General features: G+C 34.1%; 2 protein-coding genes across 3 annotated transcripts; one reads left to right on the top strand and one right to left on the bottom strand.

The window, feature by feature from the left end:
- Positions 1-296: 296 nt before the first annotated feature.
- LOC120326448 (uncharacterized) lies at positions 297-1,585 on the bottom strand. Its single transcript, XM_039392740.2, has 2 exons — positions 1,022-1,585; positions 297-701 (listed from the first exon to the last, which is right to left on the bottom strand). Exons 1-2 carry the CDS (start codon positions 1,513-1,515, stop codon positions 542-544), a joined length of 654 nt encoding a protein of 217 aa, XP_039248674.1. The 5' UTR covers positions 1,516-1,585; the 3' UTR covers positions 297-541.
- Positions 1,586-6,895: 5,310 nt separating this feature from the next.
- On the top strand, positions 6,896-20,180 carry LOC120326139 (neutral alpha-glucosidase AB-like). Of its 2 annotated transcripts, none has more exons than XM_039392377.2 (23): positions 6,896-7,126; positions 7,493-7,555; positions 7,849-8,088; positions 8,457-8,630; positions 8,888-8,968; positions 9,180-9,264; positions 9,573-9,738; positions 10,037-10,235; positions 10,316-10,445; positions 10,663-10,811; positions 11,013-11,123; positions 13,430-13,561; positions 14,001-14,111; positions 14,422-14,605; positions 15,128-15,224; positions 15,314-15,415; positions 15,739-15,934; positions 16,492-16,670; positions 17,389-17,471; positions 17,563-17,676; positions 18,208-18,320; positions 18,817-18,911; positions 19,185-20,180. In XM_039392377.2, exons 1-23 carry the CDS (start codon positions 7,083-7,085, stop codon positions 19,292-19,294), a joined length of 2,958 nt encoding a protein of 985 aa, XP_039248311.2. In that variant the 5' UTR covers positions 6,896-7,082; the 3' UTR covers positions 19,295-20,180. The 2 variants fall into 2 exon arrangements, with proteins under 2 accessions (XP_039248311.2, XP_039248310.2); XM_039392376.2 differs by having other exon boundaries at positions 7,439-7,555.
- The last annotated feature ends 773 nt before the right edge of the window (positions 20,181-20,953 follow it).

Below are 20,953 nucleotides of genomic sequence, written 5' to 3'. Positions count from 1 at the left end.
ACATGACCGTTTACTTCAGTTACAATTTAATGCATTATATGTTTTGGTTTTATGCAATGCAATTATATGTTTGGCTAAGATTCTCTTTAAAAACGTGACTTTCTGAATCTCTCTTCTAATATAAATAATAGTGCAAATATTGGGGTGTCTCAACAGTTGTGTGCTAAATCCCCATAAAGCACTGCGATGAATGACCGAAAACAATAGCATCCATTGTCCAGCCCTAAAATGGCATCTATTGTTTGAGCCTCACTTAAGATATTTGCCCGCCACCATCTTTAAAAACAAGTACGGTATATGCACTGAGTCAATTTATTTATAACATTCCATTGCACAAAATCTGAAATCCAGCTATGTCACAATTCTTCCGCAAAGGATTTATTTATTCAATATCCACATATGCTACTGCACTTTGTTTTTCTTGAGTACGATACGTTCGTAATTGAGCAGATGCGGTGTCATGCCATCTTCAAAAATGGCATATATTCCAAGACTCGGCTAGCCTAGAATATCATCTTTGCAAAGTATAGGAAATGTTTTTTCACTGAGACGATTTAGATTTATGCTTAGATCTTCTTTTCAAAAACTTTTTCTGTGATTTAGACATTCTTCCAGTTTCTGTTGTATGTTTACGATTTCTCCTTTTAGTCTTCAGCATTTGTGTTTTTCGGGCAAACTCCGCGACACGAGAAACCGATTTCCTAAAATACAAAAAGGGGGGGATATATTACTGAAGTAAGACGTTTCCAGCAAATTCAGATCAGATTGATGACTAACCTATGGCCATCATTATGAAATATTCTAGTTTTGATATAGTATTGTAAAAATTGTCCTATGTATGATTTTGCTAGAAAAGTGATCAGTTATTACCAACAGTTATAAAATGGCAAGTATTGCTCATGTTGTTTTGGTGCTCGCATTGTTAAATTAAACCGGAATTTGTAAAGTAGCTATATAAATTATTAATGTCTAAGGTTATTGATTTAAAGTGCTCCTGGCTATTATCAGAACATTGACTTACTTTCGATTAGGTTCAACTTTATTTTCATTTGATGTTTTGAGTAATTTATTTTTAACAGGTTTTTCACTTTCATTATCTGGTTCATCTTCATTGGTTTGTGTATCCACAATTTCAACAAAATTTGAGTTTGAATTCGATCCAAGATACACATTGTCTTCACATTTTGTTAAATCCATCTCCTCAGTTGAAGTAATTGTAACAATATGCTGTGGTAAATCTAAAATTTTCTCATTTTCTGTTTCATTCCTAACCAATTGAGCAAGTTCCATTCCATTAGCCCTTCTTACAGAAGCGACTTCTTCCAGTCTTTGTTTTATCCTTTCACGTTTTTCTTTTCTGATTCGTGCAACTTCATCCCTGTACTGTTTTTCAGCATTCGCAACAGCAGCTTTCTTTCTTGCTTGTTTCCTCTTACTAAATCCAGTCAAAAACGTTTCTCTTTCTTTTGTATCGAACACAAGTTCAAGCTTTTGTTTTTTCAACTTAGGTGTCATATTGTACAGTTGTACAAGTAACGTTATTTACTGCAATTTAGACTACAACAAAGGAATATTAACTTGGCAGCCACTGATACCGGGTACCGGTACTTGATATACCGTACCGGTACCTGTATACACTCATTTATATATACCAGAATACTACTACAAAAAATTCAATTGAATCTCAATACTATACTGATAATCTTATATTTCAGCATTTAGGCTATATATGTATTCATATTTTTTTATCGTCAGAAAGTTTACCGGTACCGGTACAGGTTTGAGTTACAGTTATACGGTGGTACGACTGATACAGTGATACCAGAACATAATGATGGAATACCTCGAAATCTCATGCATTGAACTGTTGAATTAACTTTCGAAATGTACCCAAATTCCAGCCAAGTGTTTTAAGCATTGTACCGGGTGTCATACCAGGGTGTGCCTTGAATAGTGAAATGAGGAACAGGAGTTATATTTACATTTTTACAATATTTATCGTGAATTCATGGTAAATATGAATTTACCACTGAATGAAGGACTAATATGAGAACTCAACGCGACAAAAAAATTCAGTGATTACCTGCGATTTTCCGAACTTTTTTGAGTTTGAATATTGGGAATTGTGCAAAAATTAAAAATTTTGGTGATAACACATTTTTTTCAACTTTATACCGTACAGTTAGGTACCGTACTGCTATGGCAGCAGGGTGATCAACGTCTGTGCATTGGTAGATACCAGAAGAATGGTAGTTGATACCAAAGTTACCCTAGCAGACATCTCTCTCGTTTTTGGAACGGTAAAATTGTAAAATCAAAGTCACTTTGGGTGAAATAGGGTTGCCAGAAAACGATTTAACATTGCGTATAAAACCACGATAAAACGCACGACGGTATATATGCGCTGATCGGTGACCGTACATTTGAACCCATGCGCATATCCACGGGTTCAATCTATATGTGGGTGCTAAAACCCATGGGTTAGGGTTAGTATGGGTTTAACTATCCGTGAAACAAAAAATATCTCATATGAGCAATAGCATACAGGTGCAATTGTCATGGGTTCAAATGTACGTGGGTTCAAATGTAATGGACCTGTCCCCGACCTTTGACCCCCGAAAAATTCTTCCTATACTTTACCATTGCAAAACTTTCGGGGCTATTTTAAGGGTGCTTTTCCGAGTTGGCGCCTGTAAAATGGGGTATGTGTTTCAAATCATCATTATGATTCATTGCATACAACAATCTCTTTTTTAAAACTACCGGTATAGAATTTCAGGCTAATCTATCACAGCTATTTCTACACTAATTTTTATTACTGCAATTAAATTAAAACTCCTAGGAAGAAAGAGTGATCATTGAATTATCTGATTTATATTTAAGTTTCCGAAACACAACTGAAAACTAACGAATAGAGTTCAAAAACGCAAAAACGAGGTAATATTTACAACCACGCTTGAAAATCTGTCTGAGTGAGAAAAGTGTCTGAGCGGATGCGAAAAGGGGGCATTGTTACGTCGCGTTTTGCATCTTGCTGATTGGCCAATGTCACGAAGTAAACAAGGAAGTCGATGCTCGGGAAAAGGTCCACGGAACCGCGCTGATCATTTGGTTTCTGTGAGACTAACTACTTATCCTTCTTCTATACTTTCGTGCCGGTGGATCCGTATGCATATATTGCAAGGATGCTGTAGCAAGAGTAGAGATAACAATCCTAAGTGATTCAAGTCTTGCTGCACACTAACACATATATATTTTTGTAACGTTGCGTCTGACCAAGGTCAGACTTCTTCAGACATACATAGTTCAACTCTAACAAGAAAAACAGTTACATGCATATTTAAACAATCAGTGTAAAATGGGAGTCACGCATGTTAAATAATCAATAATATCGGCGAATTCTTGATTAGATAACAGCGGGTGACCGAAATGAAAGTCATTGATGAGATCTCTCTCTCTTTTATTATATTTAACAATTGAAGTCCAAATTAAACAATGGTGTTTTGTGTTTCTCAGTATTGTATAATGCAGACCAGAAAAGTTGTCTGTGTGTCAAATGTAATATTTTGTTTGTTATTAGCATGTCTGGCCATGCATGATCCAATTTTAGGAAAAAAATATTAGATACAAGAATTGATTAAAACAATTAATGAAAGATTTGTAATTGGTTTAAACTTCCTTAATATTCATCCTTTGTGGCTCATGTGTCCCGAATAAATGAATATAATGAGATTTCTTGTTCTTTCGATAAATGTGGTCATGAAATAGTTTTTCAATGCCAATGATACTAAAATATTCAAGCGAATGTCCCGGTTGACTGAAATGGGCGCCAACAACCAGATCTTTGTTTTGAGTTTTTATACTTCTAATATGTTCAGTTATTCGGTATTTTGAATGTCTTCCTGTTTTGGTATTCTACTAAAAAATTCTGTACTTCCAAATAAATGTCCTCAATTCTAAATGAAATATTCTGAAAGAATGAAGTCATTTCGAAACAAGCTTTATATAAATTGTAAGTGAGGAACATAAAGTAATAACTCGTCAAACATGGCCCAATCATGGTATTCACACGCAAATTCATAAATATCTGTATTCCACCCGAAATTCTGTACTTTCCGTTTGCCGGCCCCACTTTTAAGTAAGATATCCCAAATTACCAAATTGGGAAGTCTTCTAGAACATAGGTTCTCAAAGTGCTCCGTACGGAGCCCCAGGGCTCCGCGAGAGAAACCCAGGGGCTCCGCGAGCTATCCGATTACTTTTCAAAATAATGACTAGTTTTGTAACTGTTCAAAGAAACAATAACAGCTTTGATAAAATTTGACAACAATATAGCCTCGAAATATGGCAAAGAGGCGGAATTGAAAAATGACATTATTTATGAGCTGGAGCGCAGCCAGGATTCTCAAGAGGTGGGGATTTGAATCGGAAATTTCCGCGCAACATTCTTTGCCATTATAAAAAGCGGATAAGGAGATTTCTGTTGCGTAAAATATTCAATGTATCGCCGATGCGAGCATTTAAAGTGTCTTGTCGTAATAATTCAATTGTACTCATAGTTACTCAAGTTTCATTCGAGATTACTATTAGGATTACTAAAATGAAAGAATACTATTCTAAAATAACATAAAACACGTGATAAACTGCCAACTTTAAATAAATTGGAATCGTATTTTTGCGATCTTGGAATTTGTCAAACTTGATTTGTTCTTTTTTGTTCTTAATATTAAGCAAGATATCGCCGTTTAAAAAATCACAAAATCTGGGCAAAATACGATTGAAATTTATTTTAATGCAATGCGGCTCCGTCGGTAGTTTCAGAATAAAAAAAAGGTGAATCGCGCACACAATTGACTGTGTTTCGATTTCGCAGTTACTATACGATGAAGAACCAAAGAAAACCTAACATTATACCAAATTTTGTGATTTACAATGCCTATAAAAGCGTTTTTAATCTGACGTGAGTCTGCTAAAACCAAACTTATAGTGTGATCTTTTATTTTAAGTTTTAATATTTTAGAATGCCGTTTTTCAATCAAGAAATTTGAGTTGCGGATTTACCTCTTTATTATTAATTATTATTTTTAGCATTTCGTCGCCGATGACTATATGGTAACATGTTTTTCACATTGAACTCATAATTCCCCACGAGAACAAAAAAGCAATTATCGTCGTCATTGTGGAACAATACATGTATATGCCGAAGAAAATTTTTGATTTAGGGAGAATAAACACCGGCGTAAAGATGTTTAAAAACATGCCATGCTGACGAAAACTATCGGTGATTGTAACAAAATGCAATCGCGCACGTTATTAGTGCCCGTTTAAGTCTTCCGAAAATGTCAAAAGGGAAAAAATTCGACCCCTAGTTTATTAATATGTTTGTCAAGTGTCAAATTTACAGCTTTAGTAATAGTATATATAATTTATCTTTGAAATTTTGATTTATTTATGACTTGCATTAACCCCATTAAAAAAGGTTTAGCATTTAAATTAAGTTAAGTACTTTTAACTTACTCAGGAATATTTATCGGAAAGCTACAATTTTAACATTTTTTTGGGGGCTCCGCGAATAATAGTCAACCTTTTCAGGGGCTCCGCAACACCAAAAGTTTGAGAACCCCTGTTCTAGAACATAGTTTTACAAAATTTGTATGTCGGGAACACGTCATAAATTTCTATCAAATTTAAATCAAAATTCATAAATATGGGTATTCTACCCGAAAGATTTATACTTTACAATAGCCGGCCTCGCTTTTAAGTAAGGTATTCTAAATAAACATGCTGTGAAGTCATTTCGAACCAAGTTTTTTTAAAAAATTCTGTCGGGAACATGTAATAATATCTCGTCAAACATGGGACAAACGAGAAATTTACATCAAAATTCATAAATATCGGCAAATGATGTAAAAAAGTGCCATTCGACGATTTCAAACATTTTTGCCATAATTTACACTCACTGGAGCTATAAATTTGTTTCATACTTGAATATATATCCATGATAATATCTTACAAATGCAATAACCAGATAGGCATGTTTCCTCGACGTACGCTTCAATCATCTCATTTGTACACTCGAGCCGTATAGCCGAAAGCCTGAAAGTTTGCATAATTGAAAGTAGGCAAAGTTGTGTAAGATGATCGGGACGTGGTGCGTTTTGTAACAAACGACTGATGTATAATGTTGGGTAGTTACTTTATTTTAATTTACTTTTGAATGTTTTACAGCTCTTATAGTAAAAGCGATGCTAGAAATAAAGTAGCTGGAATTAGTAGGCTATGCGCAATTATTCATTTCCTATATATTGTATCATATGACATGTTGTATTCCAAATTATCTTTATGAACCAGTCTATAGGCAAGCAGAAACCAATATATCGATTCACGTGAATCACCCTACGGCGACGAGGAGTCCTGCGATCCTCTCGCACATAATTAGCCCCTCATGGGATTGGAACCTGCGAAGTGCAAACTCACGCAGGGTAATAATTTTTGTTTTCTGTTTGGCAAAGGCATATATATATGATCCACTTATGATCCACTTTCTGAATATTCAAACATATTTTTATTTACTTCAAGTATTAAAGTATGGTGTCATATCTGAAATTAGGGTGGTGGTGGGGGTGGGGGGCTTGGGGGATAATTGATAGCCTCGACGCCATGCCATTGCGCATGGTGTGACGTGTTATTGTAATCAGGTTCCGTTCCAGTAGAGGCGTTTGTCGGCGATTAATGGTCGGACCGAATAACGTGTTTGCTGAAATAGCGATGATCTGCTAACATTCTGACTCATTTTTTTGCATTTTTCGCTACATAATTTTTTGATTTTTCCCAAAATCTTGAATCACTACTATAATAGCATATTGTGATACCCTACATGATCTGACGTTACGGTTATGTTACAGGTTGTACATCGCCGTCTCATCGGTGTTTTTTAATTTCTATTGTAGAGTCGTTATAAGAATGGTTTTATCGTTGATATAAGCTGGGCTGCAAAAATACGGAACGATTGCTTTCGGTCCAAGAATTGCTGGAACCATATAAAGGATAAAACTTTTTCTTCGTTTTTTTTTCTAAAGAAGATGTCAAGATCTGGGGCAGATGTCAGTGTGGTATTAAGCAGTAGGTAAGTTACAGCACTGTAGTATGGTATTATTTTTGGTGTACTCACTAGGTATGGTACCGTATGTCTGTATGTTGTTGCATTATTCAGTCAACTCCTCAAGTATATTACAGTATTAACTGGTTTGCAAAAATACCGATGCCATGTATCGAATTAAATTGTGGCTGTTCATATTACAGTATTATATTGAAAAAAAGCTTTATAATGATTAAATATTAGAGTACATTACATGATATGCAGATATTTGTACTTTAAAAATCTCAAATTCCTGAGAATGACAATGTCACTGATTGGCATAATAACTTGTGTTTGTAGTTCCAGATTTCTTTGTTTCTGCTTGTCACTGCTCCTGATTTTCCTTACTTCCAGTCCAAATGCTGATGCTGTTGATTCAAACAACTTCAAAAAATGTGACCAAAGTGCTTTCTGTCGGTAAGAGTTAACATATTATAGACATAATAATCATTTTAATATTCATTTTTGTACCTGATTACTTACTTAGTGTTTGTTTTCTGCAATATCAAGATTTCTCCTCTTATTTTTTTACTTAAATTGTCAAATAAAGCCTGAATGTGGTGATATGATATAATCCAGAATAAAAATATGTAGCCCCACGGCGGAATATTTTTGGGAAAAAATATGCATAAAATCATTTATGGGAATATGGCAAGGGCTACATATAACACAAAACTTCCTATTTTTTATTTGTTATATTTGTTTCACAGGCGACAGCGAAACTACAAGCCAACTAAATCTCCTTATGTCGCTGATTTATCAACTCTTTCAATAATTCCCAATCAAGAAGTTTCAATAAAAATCACAAATGTAGAAAATTCGAAATTATTTCATATGCAATTATTCATGTTAACTGATAACACTGTGCGACTGAAAGTTAATGAAGCAAGTCCTATCAAACCTCGTTATGAAGTTCCAGATGTCATTGTCAAAAATCTCATTTCTACTCAGTAAGTTGTTATGTTTCATTCAAGTCCACAGAATTTGATAGCGATATCGCAATTATTGAATATTGTGTTTCATTTAGAATCCTTTGTAGATAAACTCACTGATACATTATGTAATCTGTCATAAATAGTTGAAAATAGATAAAAGTATTTTATCTGAATCTGTTTGGCCTGATTCAACTAAAATAAAAAATGACATTTCCTCTGTCTATATGCTTATTCAAAATTGAATCAAAGGTATTTACACCTGTTTTTCTTTATATACTCGATGATAATACTCTTAATAAGATATTTGTATTGAATAACTTTTATTGACTGTAGTATTCATTACATAACAATCTGATTGAAAATTCCAAATTTATTGTCTTCAGATTTTCTGCTTCAAAGCAAGAAGAGAACAAGACAGTTGTAGTGACAAGTGGTAACCATAAAATACAACTGATGGCCGATCCATTTCGATTAGATATATTTACTGAAGGTGAACCTGTGTTCAGCATTAATTCACGGCACATGTTTCACATAGAACATCTTCGTGAAAAACCAACGTAAGCTATTTATATTTATACACATTTTTTACTTCAAATATTACTTTAAACAGTTTACTTTAAATTATTTTAAATTTTGCAGAACATTTTCGGGTAATATTCTTTAATACCATATATACTTTTAATAATAAAAAGCTTGGTGAATAATTTCCCATTCCCGATGGTTTTCAATTCTAATTTTGCTATTTAACTATTTTTTTTAAAATGTTCTTGATCAATTTTTGTTTGTCTGAAACGGTATCACTAAATGTTTTTAGGAAGGAAGGCATCAAACAAGATAAAAAGTCTGAAGAGGGAGGGGGTGGACTTGGAGCTGCGATCACTGGTTTATTCAGATGGTATTTGAGAATTTCATAAATTATTTTATACGCACTATCAGATTGAACTATGACGCAAAAACTGATTGTTTTTCTTGTTACCTTCATTATTTATGTATTATCATACACTACGCTTAGACATTCAACTTTTATCTTCAATTAAACTCTAGGCAATCATGTTAGCTTCGATTTGATTTCACAAAATATCAATGAAATACTTTTAATTTCTCAGGACAGAGGATGGTAAAAGAGAGCCTGTCGATTCTGAAGACGCTGCTGACGATGGAAATGTAGAAGACGCTGGGGCTGCGAAAGAAGTAAGATAATATAAACTAACATAGTACTGTGATATAGATATTCAGATACTGAAAACACCCTTGAATGGTCTGCAAAATTTAGATGAATTCAAAATGATGTGAACTGGTATGTGAATAATAGAGATATCATGTGAAATTGCATTTCATAGCACATTTTCAATTGATCTGTGATGTGCATAGGTGTGATTGGACTGCTTCTTCTTTGACTTGTATAATACCTAATTACTAAATCTACTGAGCAAGTTTTTGAAAATGGAAAATTTTTTCCAGTCTTTGCGTGAAATTTTGGTTTGTTTTGGTCCCTGTAGGAAGGAGAGGAAGGTAAAAACGAAGAATCAAATATTGAAAAACGTGATGTTGAAGCACAACAAGAGGAAGAAGAAGATGGAGGTGATTCTCTTGCTGATCATCCAGACAACCAGGATGGAATGTGGGAAGAATCTTTCAAGAGTCACAGGGACAGTAAACCAAGAGGTGGAACAATTTCTTAAAACTATATTTTTTATTGTCTATTTTAGTAGTTCTACTAAATGACCTTTAGGTTTAAAGGTTTCAGGTTTTAGAGTACACACCACAGTAGTAGTGTGTCACAGTCACATATATTCACACAAGAACATTATGTTTTCAGCAAGGAAATTTGTCCACTTAATATGCAAAAGTACATATCCAGATTTGCATCAGTTTATTTTTAGTTGATATGTAATATCCTGATTACTATTTTCTCTTTTTTGATACTTTTTCATTTCAATGAAGGATCAATGACATTTTACAGGTCCTGAATCGATTGGAGCCGACGTTAGCTTTGTCAACTTTGCTCATGTTTATGGAATTCCTGAACATGCAGATCATTTTGCTCTTCAATCTACTATTGGAGGAGAACCATACAGACTTTACAACTTGGATGTCTTTGAATACGAATTAGACAGTAAAGCTGCATTGTATGGTTCGGTTCCATTTATGATTGGCCATAAGTAAGTGACAATAGTATAATTTCAGTTCATACTCTATCATCTATATTATTTACATATTGCTTTATTAATCCTTTTCGCAGCTCAAAAAGAACAGTTGGAATGTTATGGCTGAATTCGGCAGAAACATGGATCGATGTTGATTCAAGTAAGGATAGCCGTGGTGTGATGGGAACCGTATTTGGATATTTTGCAGGAGAAGATGTGCCTGAGGTATGTGATAATGTCTCAGACATATTGCTGTGCCAAAACAAGTTCCTCCTCCAATTTGAAATGATAGATTCATTTTTTGTTTTTAAATTTCTTTAATAGAACTGAATGTTCTCATAATTTCCATTTAGTCTTTGTACAATAAAATATATATATGGTTGATAGCAGCAGCTTGAAGTATGCTGAAACTTATGAATATTTTGATTTTTAAATCATTCAGGTTAATGTTCATTGGATGTCAGAAAGTGGAATCATCGATATTTTCTTCTTCCTCAGCCCAACCCCACGTGATGTCATGAATCAATATACATCACTAACAGGGATGCCATACATGCCACCTCACTGGGCTATTGCATACCATCAGAGCAGGTGATTCATTTTTGTTTATGCAGGTATATCCGCGAGTAATAGGGAAGTTCATGTACTTCAATACCTGAATGTGTTTACAGTTGGCAGAAGGCAGTTAATGCTGAGCATATCATTCCATTATAGGACATTATTATATTGTTATTTTACATATAGGTCATATAAATTATGTTTCTTGTACACATGAATTTGTAATATTTTCAGGTGGAATTACAATGACGAAGAAGATGTGAAATCGGTGGATTCTGGTTTCGATGAAAACGATATTCCCTACGATTGCTTGTGGTTGGATATTGAACATACTGATGGAAAAAGGTTAGATTATTAACAAATGTTCAGATTTTTGTTCCTACAGCATGTGTATTTAAAAAGCAAATCTTAAAACTTTTATTTATCCTAGCAGAAGAAAATTCTATTTATGAGTGAGTTATCACTATGGTTATTATTCCATGCAACCCCAATTCAGAAGCGATTATGAATAATTAGTTTTCATTTCCTAATTCCTGTAATTATTAATTATCAATTTGATTGTTATGCTTATCAATTGGCCAAATATGATGCAGTAGTGAATTTCTCGGCCTATGTTTAGTAGGGATGCGACGAATCCAAAAAGGTTCGGCTCGGCCGAATCCCGAGTATTTGCGCTGGACTCGTGTCCGAGTCCCGAGTCCAATACTTTTACATAGCTCCGAAATAAATACATAAAGTGATGCTGTTGTTCGCGTATATTCATTCTGTATGATAAGACTATGTAATTAAAAAAACGTTGCACATAAACACTATTGCTTTCGAGACAATCATTCGCTGAGCGGCTAGTTTAAATTAGTATAAATAGGTCCTATTCCCCGTTGAAGGAATAAATACTTTGTTACGTTACTCTGATCTACCGCCGCGTCGACTGCTGACGACGCCGCGCTCGTGTCCTGTCACGATAAATATGGGCCATAACCCACACGTTTGGAACAAATTTTTTATGGGAAATTTTTACTTATATATATGTTATCTTTTTCAGTCGGCGCTGATACAGACGCCCATCTCCGTGACAAATGAGATAATAATAAAGAATTGCCAACTGCGGAAGCATCGAATAAATGTATCTTATAAATATATCGTAACAAAATAGCTAACTATTCTTCGTTTAAAAACCATCAATAGCGATTGTCGAATCCGCGGAATTTAGGAATGTGTAATTGTTGATTATAATTCAATCAGAGAGACGCAAAAGGCGAAATGCGTTATATGCTAAGTTACGGCTGTCTGTTCAAACTCATGGTCATGACGCAATCATTTTCATTAATACAAATAACGACGCTTTGAAAAGCAAAAGCGAATTTATTGACATTAATTCAGAAGTGAGAGTTACGACTAAGATTTAAGCCACGATAGGTATTGTTCGCTTAAAATAGGGACCGTAATTTACAAACTGGGATATGGAAGATCAAATCCAGAAGATGAGACCAGAATAAAATTAATTTGTTTATGAATTCACTAATTAATAGCTGTCTTTAATATCTTTGCCGATTTGTACTCACACTTCTGCCTGAAATATAAAAACGAAACTTCGATGTCCGGCGTTGCGTGAGAGCTGATAGTGAAAAAAGGTGCTTTAAAAATATAGTTTACTAACAATAATCAGGATGTCGGTCGCCGAAACAATCGCGGTGACAAAAAAAAACAATTCGCAATTGTGATAAAATTACGGATAAGAAGTAAAGGCGCCGCTTTTTTATCGAGGCTCCAGTCTTCTAGTAATTTTCTACTATCGGTAAATAAAAAGAAATAGTCGAATTATTCGATCAGGAAAAATTCGATTTTGCCCGTCACTAATCGCGGTGTATTTAAATACTTATTGAATAAAAATAAAAAGTCGGCCCGATTAACATTCAATTACCACGAGTAATAGTTTCCAAATTTATGCACATTTAATCGATGTGACTTGCGAGATTGTTTTTGTACATATATACGATTGTAACGCCACTGACATCTGCGAGTTGTACTTTTCTCTCAAAAAATCCGTAATTTTCACTATTTTATCGTTTCATTTCTAACATTTCTCACATTTGTTTCTCTCCGGAAATGGCAAGATCATTTGTGGAACGATAAAAGGCGAACAGTGCGACATGGTTACCCCTGATTACGGATTAATCACTGTTCGAGGATTATCAAGTATATGCTTGAAATAGGACGTGGTAAGCATTTACTAAACGACGTCTGGCAATGAAAGGCAAGCTACACGCAACACTGGAATTTATTCAGCTGACTCTCGCTGACGTTTTTTAGTTCTTACGACGTCGTGAATTTGTAGTTTTGGCGCCTAGTTTTAATTTCACCGTAGAGAAAATAGGCTGGACAGTCTCGTGGCAAAACGGAACGAAAAAGTTGAATTTCTCGTCTAATCCGCCACCAGTCTGCGCTTGACTATCGCGTGACGTATGATATCCCGGACTCGGGTAAAATCATCAAAGACTCGGGCCGAATCCGAGTATCAAATTACCAGAGATTCGGCCACGAATCCGAGCACGAGTCCGAATCTTGTCGCATCCCTAATGTTTAGAGAAATCAAAACTTTCTGTTTCATTTCTTATTTAGTCACAGATTATTCAATGAAATAATTTTAACAGATACTTCACTTGGGACTCAAAAAAATTTCCCAACCCAGAAGCAATGCAAAATAACATTGCTGCTAAGGGAAGGAAGATGGTGACAATCATCGATCCACATATCAAAGTTGACTCTGGTTATCATATTTACAGGCAAGGAAACTAGCTTGTACTTTTCTATTTCTTGTGTTGTGGCTTTGTGAGAGATATGTAATGTAGATGGTGGTATATATTTCCAATTTCCATCCCATTCTGATTTATGTTTTTCTAATATTGAAGTTAGAATACTACTGATATTTATTTGGTTAGAATATAATTTATTACACATACTTATTCGGAGTTTCAGCAATAGTTTTTGTATGATGGACTAGGAAAAACATTCATATAATAAATATTCGGTTTTTCAATGGCATACATAACGGACTTGAAATCTTATGTCAATAGTCATCTACTGATGTTGCAAACTTGCAATAATGATGGGACGTTCGGTAGTCTGGGTATAAGTTATCTACTTATAGGTTAACAAACCTTGTAAACTTTTTTTGAAAAATATTTTCACAAAAATAAAATTATTTTATCATTTATTTTATAGCCAAGCTCAAAGCAAAGATTTATTTGTTAAAAATGCCCATGGATCAGAGTTTCAAGGTTGGTGCTGGCCTGGTAATTCAGCCTACCTCGATTTCACAAGAGCAGATGTCAGGTGAATAAGTTACCTCTATTCTTTTTTTGCTGTAGATTTACTTGTGCAATTTCAAAATGATGAACAACTTGTGAATCTCGTTAACCTGATAAAAATGAAGATTCCCACAATTCTGATTGATTTTGCTTAATTTTTTAAAAAGTGCAATTAGATTTCCATTCTTATTTGTTGAATTTCCATTGATTCTCCTTCCAGTTTGGGACATATATATGGTACCTTATTACGACTCACTAAAATTAAATATACGATATCAATCAATCAGGCTTATTATTTGGATGAAAAATTTAATCAACGTTTCAATAAATTTCAGGGCATGGTGGGCATCGCAGTTTACTTCTGAATTTTACAAAGGTTCAACCCCACATCTTTTTACATGGAATGACATGAACGAACCAAGTGTATTCAATGGTCCTGAAATCACGATGTTTAAAGATAATATTCATCATGGTGGTTGGGAACACAGACATGTGCACAATTTGTATGGCATGTATTTGGTAGGTTTTAGTGAGTGTGACGTCCTAGCCCATAAATGTCATATTTCGTCATTCAATTAATATTTGTTATCAACTCGATATAAATTCATCATGAAAAGTATGGCAAATATCGTGAAAAGACCAACTAATTTTAATTGTCGTCCATACTTATTTCATATAATCTCCCTTTTCTCTCATGAACGTTAGTTCTCAATTTGTTTTGTAGTTATTTATACTAATATACTTAATATTATTCGACCTTGTTTCAAAATGGTGTCAATGACCGATTGTCCTTTGCGATCCTCATCATCGCAATTAATATTGCATAGTTTTTCGATAAATTTGATTTTTTTTGTAAACATACAATGTTTGTCACCTGACGAAAATAAATCTTGTGGAGAAGGTCGTTGCGAAAGTAGAGATGCACCTTATCAAATGATGATTCAAATCTTATGCATTTATATAGAATAGAGTCTTACTGTTACCTGCTTTTATCAAACATCAGCCATTTTTCTTAAATTTTTTCAAATTATATTTATTTAGCAAAGGGCAACAGCAGAAGGCCAACTTGTGCGATCGAATGGAAATGAAAGACCTTTCGTTTTGACCAGATCGTTTTTCACTGGCAGTCAGAGATTTGGTAAGTAATTACAATCCGGTTAACTGATGTAGAACAACATATTATTTTGATGGATGCTTTTATGGTAATTGATTGCCAAATACTTTTAGGTGCAATGTGGACTGGTGATAATACTGCTGAATGGAGTCATCTCAGATACAGTGTACCAATGCTTTTATCTGTTGGATTGGGTGGAATTTCACATTGTGGAGGTAGGTTTTCCATAAACCTATGATTTTACTTACTATGTTTATCAGTGACTTACTATTTTAGTATTGGCAAAAGTTATTTGGCCTAATAGGCAATGTTATTTAGTAATGTGAAATATGGCTCTTCTCCTTTACAACGAATATTGATTGATTTTAAGATTAAAGATTTGTGTTATCCTTAATTTAAATTCTATTTTGAATATACCGGTAATCTTTGAGCAATCATAAGCGCATAATTTCTTATTTATATTTAAAGATTTTTATGGCAGTATGAAATGACCATTTATTATTTAATTAATCATTAAACTGCTATTTTCTATCCACAGCTGATATTGGAGGATTTTTTAAAAATCCAGACCCAGAATTGTTGACACGTTGGTATCAAGCTGCTGCCTATCAGCCATTCATGAGAGCTCATGCACATATCGATACGCCAAGAAGAGAGCCGTGGTTGTATGATGAAATATATAAAAACACTATTCGAGAAAGTCTAAGAAGGAGATATGAACTGTTGCCATATTGGTATGTTATATTATGATTAGGGGGAATGAAATTAATCGATATTATTATTCACATATTATAGTAATAAAGCTAGATTGTGATTTCCATATAATCACATAAGCGGAAATACCGCCGATGGCTATTTCATGCAGAATTCTAATTTACTCAGTGTTCAAAATATTTTTTTTTCTGTGGTAAAATTGTTAGCCTTAGCCATGTTGGAATCTCAGATTTCCACCCCCTCATCCTGGGTGTACGAAATTGAGTAGGCAGTTCTGAACCGGAAAGATTTTTGTTTCTTCGAAAAACGGAGCCCTTACATATATTGGTAGTTAGATATCAGTGGCCGTTTGTACAAGGCATTGTTCGAAGACAAATACATGAATATGTGTCATATGAAAAAAATTTTAGTCTGTAAATCAATTGTAAATAAAATTGTTTGTTTAGACATTCCTAGTTGAATGTAAGCCTCAGAGGTCAGAGCTTCAATTTGAAACTTTGGATCACACCCAGACTATTCCTATGTTAAATTGCGCAGACAAAGACTGAGTTGTACTAAATTATTACCATTTCTTCAGGTACACTCTTTTCTATCAATCACACAAAACTGGGTTACCAGCAATGAGGCCACTCTGGTTTGAATTTCCCCAAGAAAGTGAAATCTTCGCGTCAGAAGATTCATTCATGATTGGTGATGCACTTCTTGTCAGACCTGTTGTTGACCCTGGAACTACAAGCACTACTGTCTTCTTACCAGGTTTATGATTTATCTTATGTCAATATGTATTAGAAAAATATCGAAAGTAGGTTAGGTATTTATATCACAAATATATTGCGTTAAAAGAGGAATATCAAGTTTTTCCATTCGCTTTGTACAAGTGAAAAAGCGGTGCATGTTTCTCTTTCTCTAAAATTTATCTTGAAGGCTAATTGATCTATAAGAAATTTCTACTGAATGCTAAGAATTTCCTATTTCTTTGCAATATTCGGAATTAAATTATTCCAGTGTGCGACTGTGCACCTTTTTGTCTTGGGACCCTTGAATTAGTCAATTTATAGGTATATTTATTTACTCCGGAATTTTGTGCTTAAAGCTAAATCCATTTAACATACAAAATTGCATTTTAATAGTTGCATTTTAATTGGAATTTCATGCATAATGCATTGTATATATTTAAAACTTAGACATTATCCTACCTGAGCTGCTGAATTATGTTTTTTTTAATTTTGTTATTTTTATTCTTGTTCCGATATAAGATCTAGCAGGGATGAGAAATTTATATATCCCAGACGGAAAACTTTTGGAAATGATGATGGAAATAGAATCTCGTTAAACTGAATAACTGTTGAATATATAGTATCTGATTCAAAAGTTTTCATGATAGCTAACCATTGACAATGGGGTTGTGTATTGCACACCGCCAATATCTATGTTTGATAATCCACTTCTGAAATATTTAGATCTATGTTTTCAGGTACCCAGGGTTGGTATGATGTCGATACTTGCATGAAATTTCCAAGTCCTCAATCTGTATCGATAGCCACTCCATTGCAAAAGGTAATATAAACTAGCATGTTTAAGCAAGTTTCAATGCAATTATCAGATTTAAAAAAGATTATCATACCAAACTGTCTCTTTTTTTTCTCAGATTCCAGTATTCCAACGAGCTGGAACAATAATCCCTCGTAAAATGAGGGTCCGCAGATGTTCAACTTTGATGTTAAATGACCCTATCACATTATTTGTAGCTTTGGACTCGAAGGTAAATATAGTTTTTTCATGTCTTCATATGGCCGTCAATATTTCAACCCTGAATTTCATTTACCCCTTTAACATTGCAATGTTTTATAAGAGCCATGTGGGAATGGGGTGAATATATTTTGAGAAGGCATGTTCCATGTTTTACATACAATGAATTTTATATGCCCCTTGATATGAACAAGACTCTGTACATGCATACACTGCTAGCTGAGGAGCTACCATAGTTTGGAAATACCAGAATCTTTCTTGTATGGCATTACCTACCACATTTGTTACAGGGTAGGCATGGGGTTTGAACCTGCAATGCTGTCATAGTTAAGTCTAACGCTTCAACCACTAGACCACCGCACTCACGAGTTTGTGCCTTGTTTATATCGTTATTTGTATAGTTTGTCAAGACTGGTTGGTTAACTTTGCTGGAATTTTCTTCGCTTAAATTATTTCAAGACTTGGATCTCCTAAGTACTCAGCTAATTATTGTTCTTTGTAGCCTTCTAGTCATGAGTTAACACAACATCAATTCATATTTTAGGGTAAAGCAGATGGATATTTATACATAGACGATGGACATTCAATGAACTTTGAAAAACAAAAACAATTTTTGCACAAGCATTTAGTCTTTGAAAATAACAAATTATCATCAAGGTATAATATGACATTTTCATATATATCATAGACACATTTCGGAAAATGAATAAGGACACAATTTTTAGTTCGAGTAAGAACTTTATTGATTTATAAAGTGCTGGAGAAATGTGGACTGAGGGGTTTGCATTTGATGTATTAAAAAATATTATGTGTTGCTCTACTAATTGAATATGCACCAACCAGTTCATTGAAAATAAAATTAATAGTAAATGTTTTTCAACTGTTTCAAGTAGAATAATAATGCCATTCGCAACCTTGTGATAATTTATGTATCATTTCTGTCGTTTTGATCTCATGTGGTAAAACTAATTCATTGTTCACTATTTATGGATTTGAAACTCACAAGTTTTTGTGCAGTTGATTATTTTTGACGTAATTGTAATTTCCCTATACTTAATGTTCATGTTTTTCTTTCCCTGATAACAGTTCATGGCACACAAGTTTGTTAATTTCCAGAGGAACCATTTATAGATTATCACTATTTATTTTTCAGCGACATCTCTTTAGACATGTATAAAACTGAATCATGGTTGGAGAGAGTTGTAATCATGGGTGCTAGGAAACCAAGTAAAATTACTTTGGATACAGGTAAGATTTATGTGAAAGAAGTACCAGCTGTGCTAGTGTAATATATGTAGAATATCCCATGTTTGAAAACTTGATTAGATATAAGATGATACTTAATAGACAGACGGCGTATTGCATTTTGGATGAAAAACAAAAACTAGTCTAATTTTAATATATTGGAGGAAGCCTAAGAGTTGCTAAAAAGACAACCATTTGAAATTGTGTATGCAATGTGAATGTTAGCAAAAAAAAAAGGGTGCGATTTGAATTCTTTTTTACCACTGCTTCTTTCAGATGGTGTCCAAAGCGACCTAGGATTTGTTTATGATGCAAGTATTCAGAAATTGACCGTAAGAAAACCAGGAGTCAACGTTGGAAAGAATTGGACCATCACTATATCTTAAATTATATTTCACTCTCTAATCTGGTCAAAAATTAACACTATGATATTTTGTCAAGTGTATAAAAGGATAGACCAGTTCTTGAAATCTGGACTTGTCTATTGTTTAAGCACTAGCAGACTATAGTTTAGTGTTATTTATATGGCCTGTTTATTACTATATTATGTAGTTTCTGTGCCAAGTAAAATATTATTTACAAAATACTGTTGTGTCATACATGAAGTATTTGCCTCTAATTTCTAATACCTAGTTTTAATATTAGCTCCATTATATATAATACCTGCTTACAATAGATTTTCATGGACACCCAACATACATATTTAATTTTTTAGCTTTCATGCAATTTGCTTAACTGATCAACCAGAAGGACATATGAAACTTTTGGCATCATTCTGCCAAAAAAAATTGCATTGTCTTGTATTAATTTTTTATTGCAACTTGTGTTGCCACAATTCTATACTATAGTTGCAATAGTAATAGATATGCTTATCCATAGAAATAGTATGGATGATATTCCATGATATTCTTTTAATGTCTATGTCTTTAATCTCTACGACAAAAGTTCTCTCAATTCGTCAAGTCTTCGGTTGTTTTGTACAAGCTGCTATTTCTTTGCAAAATTGCTTCAAATGTATTTGTCAAGTTCACAAAATGCACCTACTATTAAATTAATCTTTTTGTTTTGTATTCTAAAAGTTCTCTTCGCAGTACTGTTTTCGAAACTGTATATGAAATTGTAAACGTGATGATTTGTTTCAAAACTTAGTGATTTAGTTTATTTCAAGTGATTTATTGAAGGGTTTGGTACTGGATGCATTTTCATGGTGCTCTTTACCCACCATGGGGAGCTTTAGTGCAATTTAATGAAATAAAGTGGTCTTGAATCGTTTATCGATATATTTTTCACCCAATAAGGGTAGCAATATGTGGGGAAAAGAAGCCTATAATGTCTACTTGTTGCAAATTATCGCTGCTTTTTGATTCCATGCACCACTCCTAATCCTGGAGCGGTATGGATTGGCTATTTCAATACCAGAGCCGTACATTGCTATCTCGTTGCATTTTCTCTCGTCTGGGTGAAGTTCATGATTGGCTGTTTTCATAAAGGAACTGTTTCGATCATCGCTGTCCTAAAGCAGAATCGTCAGTGTTCTTCATAGCAATCGTTCACAAGAAGTTCCTCCTGCCTCATTTCCTTGGCATGTTCATCAAGGACCTCCATATAATCCCACATGCAATTTACAGATATGAGCTGACGATATACCTCTTCATCCTTGTCTTGGAATCCCGGTAAACAACGTCGTTCGGAAGTTGCTAAATCTTTGGAAACGTACTTGTTTCGAGTTTCCGAATAGGGAGGATCAATGACAAGCTTCTCTGAGCTTAAAAAAAGAGAAGGGCCTGTAAATCAATCGTTATATTAATCCTGATACAACTCAATTTCGGAAGACACCTTAGACGAGTCGACAAAGTTTTGTTTGATTGGTCTCACCATCTCCAAGTTTAATTGGAATTAATGTATAACGTCAATGAGTCGAAACGCGTTAATGAAAGTTTGGTCTCTTAGCCGCGCTCGTCTATATTTGCCCCGTGAACGCGTACTCGCTTCTACAAATTGCTAATATGCGTACAACAATAATTGGAGCTGTCACATATGGTCTG

Source organism: Styela clava, chromosome 4, assembly GCF_964204865.1.
Source record: "Styela clava chromosome 4, kaStyClav1.hap1.2, whole genome shotgun sequence".
Classification (NCBI taxonomy): domain Eukaryota; kingdom Metazoa; phylum Chordata; class Ascidiacea; order Stolidobranchia; family Styelidae; genus Styela; species Styela clava.
The sequence above is the reverse complement of the archived record's forward strand: the minus strand, read 5'-3'. Positions and strand labels throughout refer to the sequence as shown.

Excerpts from the sequence above, each read along its gene's own strand:
- LOC120326448 (XM_039392740.2), bottom strand. The coding sequence starts at position 1,515 with ATGACACCTAAGTTGAAAAAACAAAAGCTTGAACTTGTGTTCGATACA. Across the intron at positions 702-1,021 it reads AAAGTTGAACCTAATCGAAA|GAAATCGGTTTCTCGTGTCG; the intron begins GTAAGTCAATGT and ends TTTGTATTTTAG.
- LOC120326139 (XM_039392376.2), top strand. The coding sequence starts at position 7,083 with ATGTCAAGATCTGGGGCAGATGTCAGTGTGGTATTAAGCAGTAG. Across the intron at positions 14,112-14,421 it reads TTCACAAGAGCAGATGTCAG|GGCATGGTGGGCATCGCAGT; the intron begins GTGAATAAGTTA and ends AATAAATTTCAG. Across the intron at positions 17,472-17,562 it reads TAGCCACTCCATTGCAAAAG|ATTCCAGTATTCCAACGAGC; the intron begins GTAATATAAACT and ends TTTTTTTCTCAG.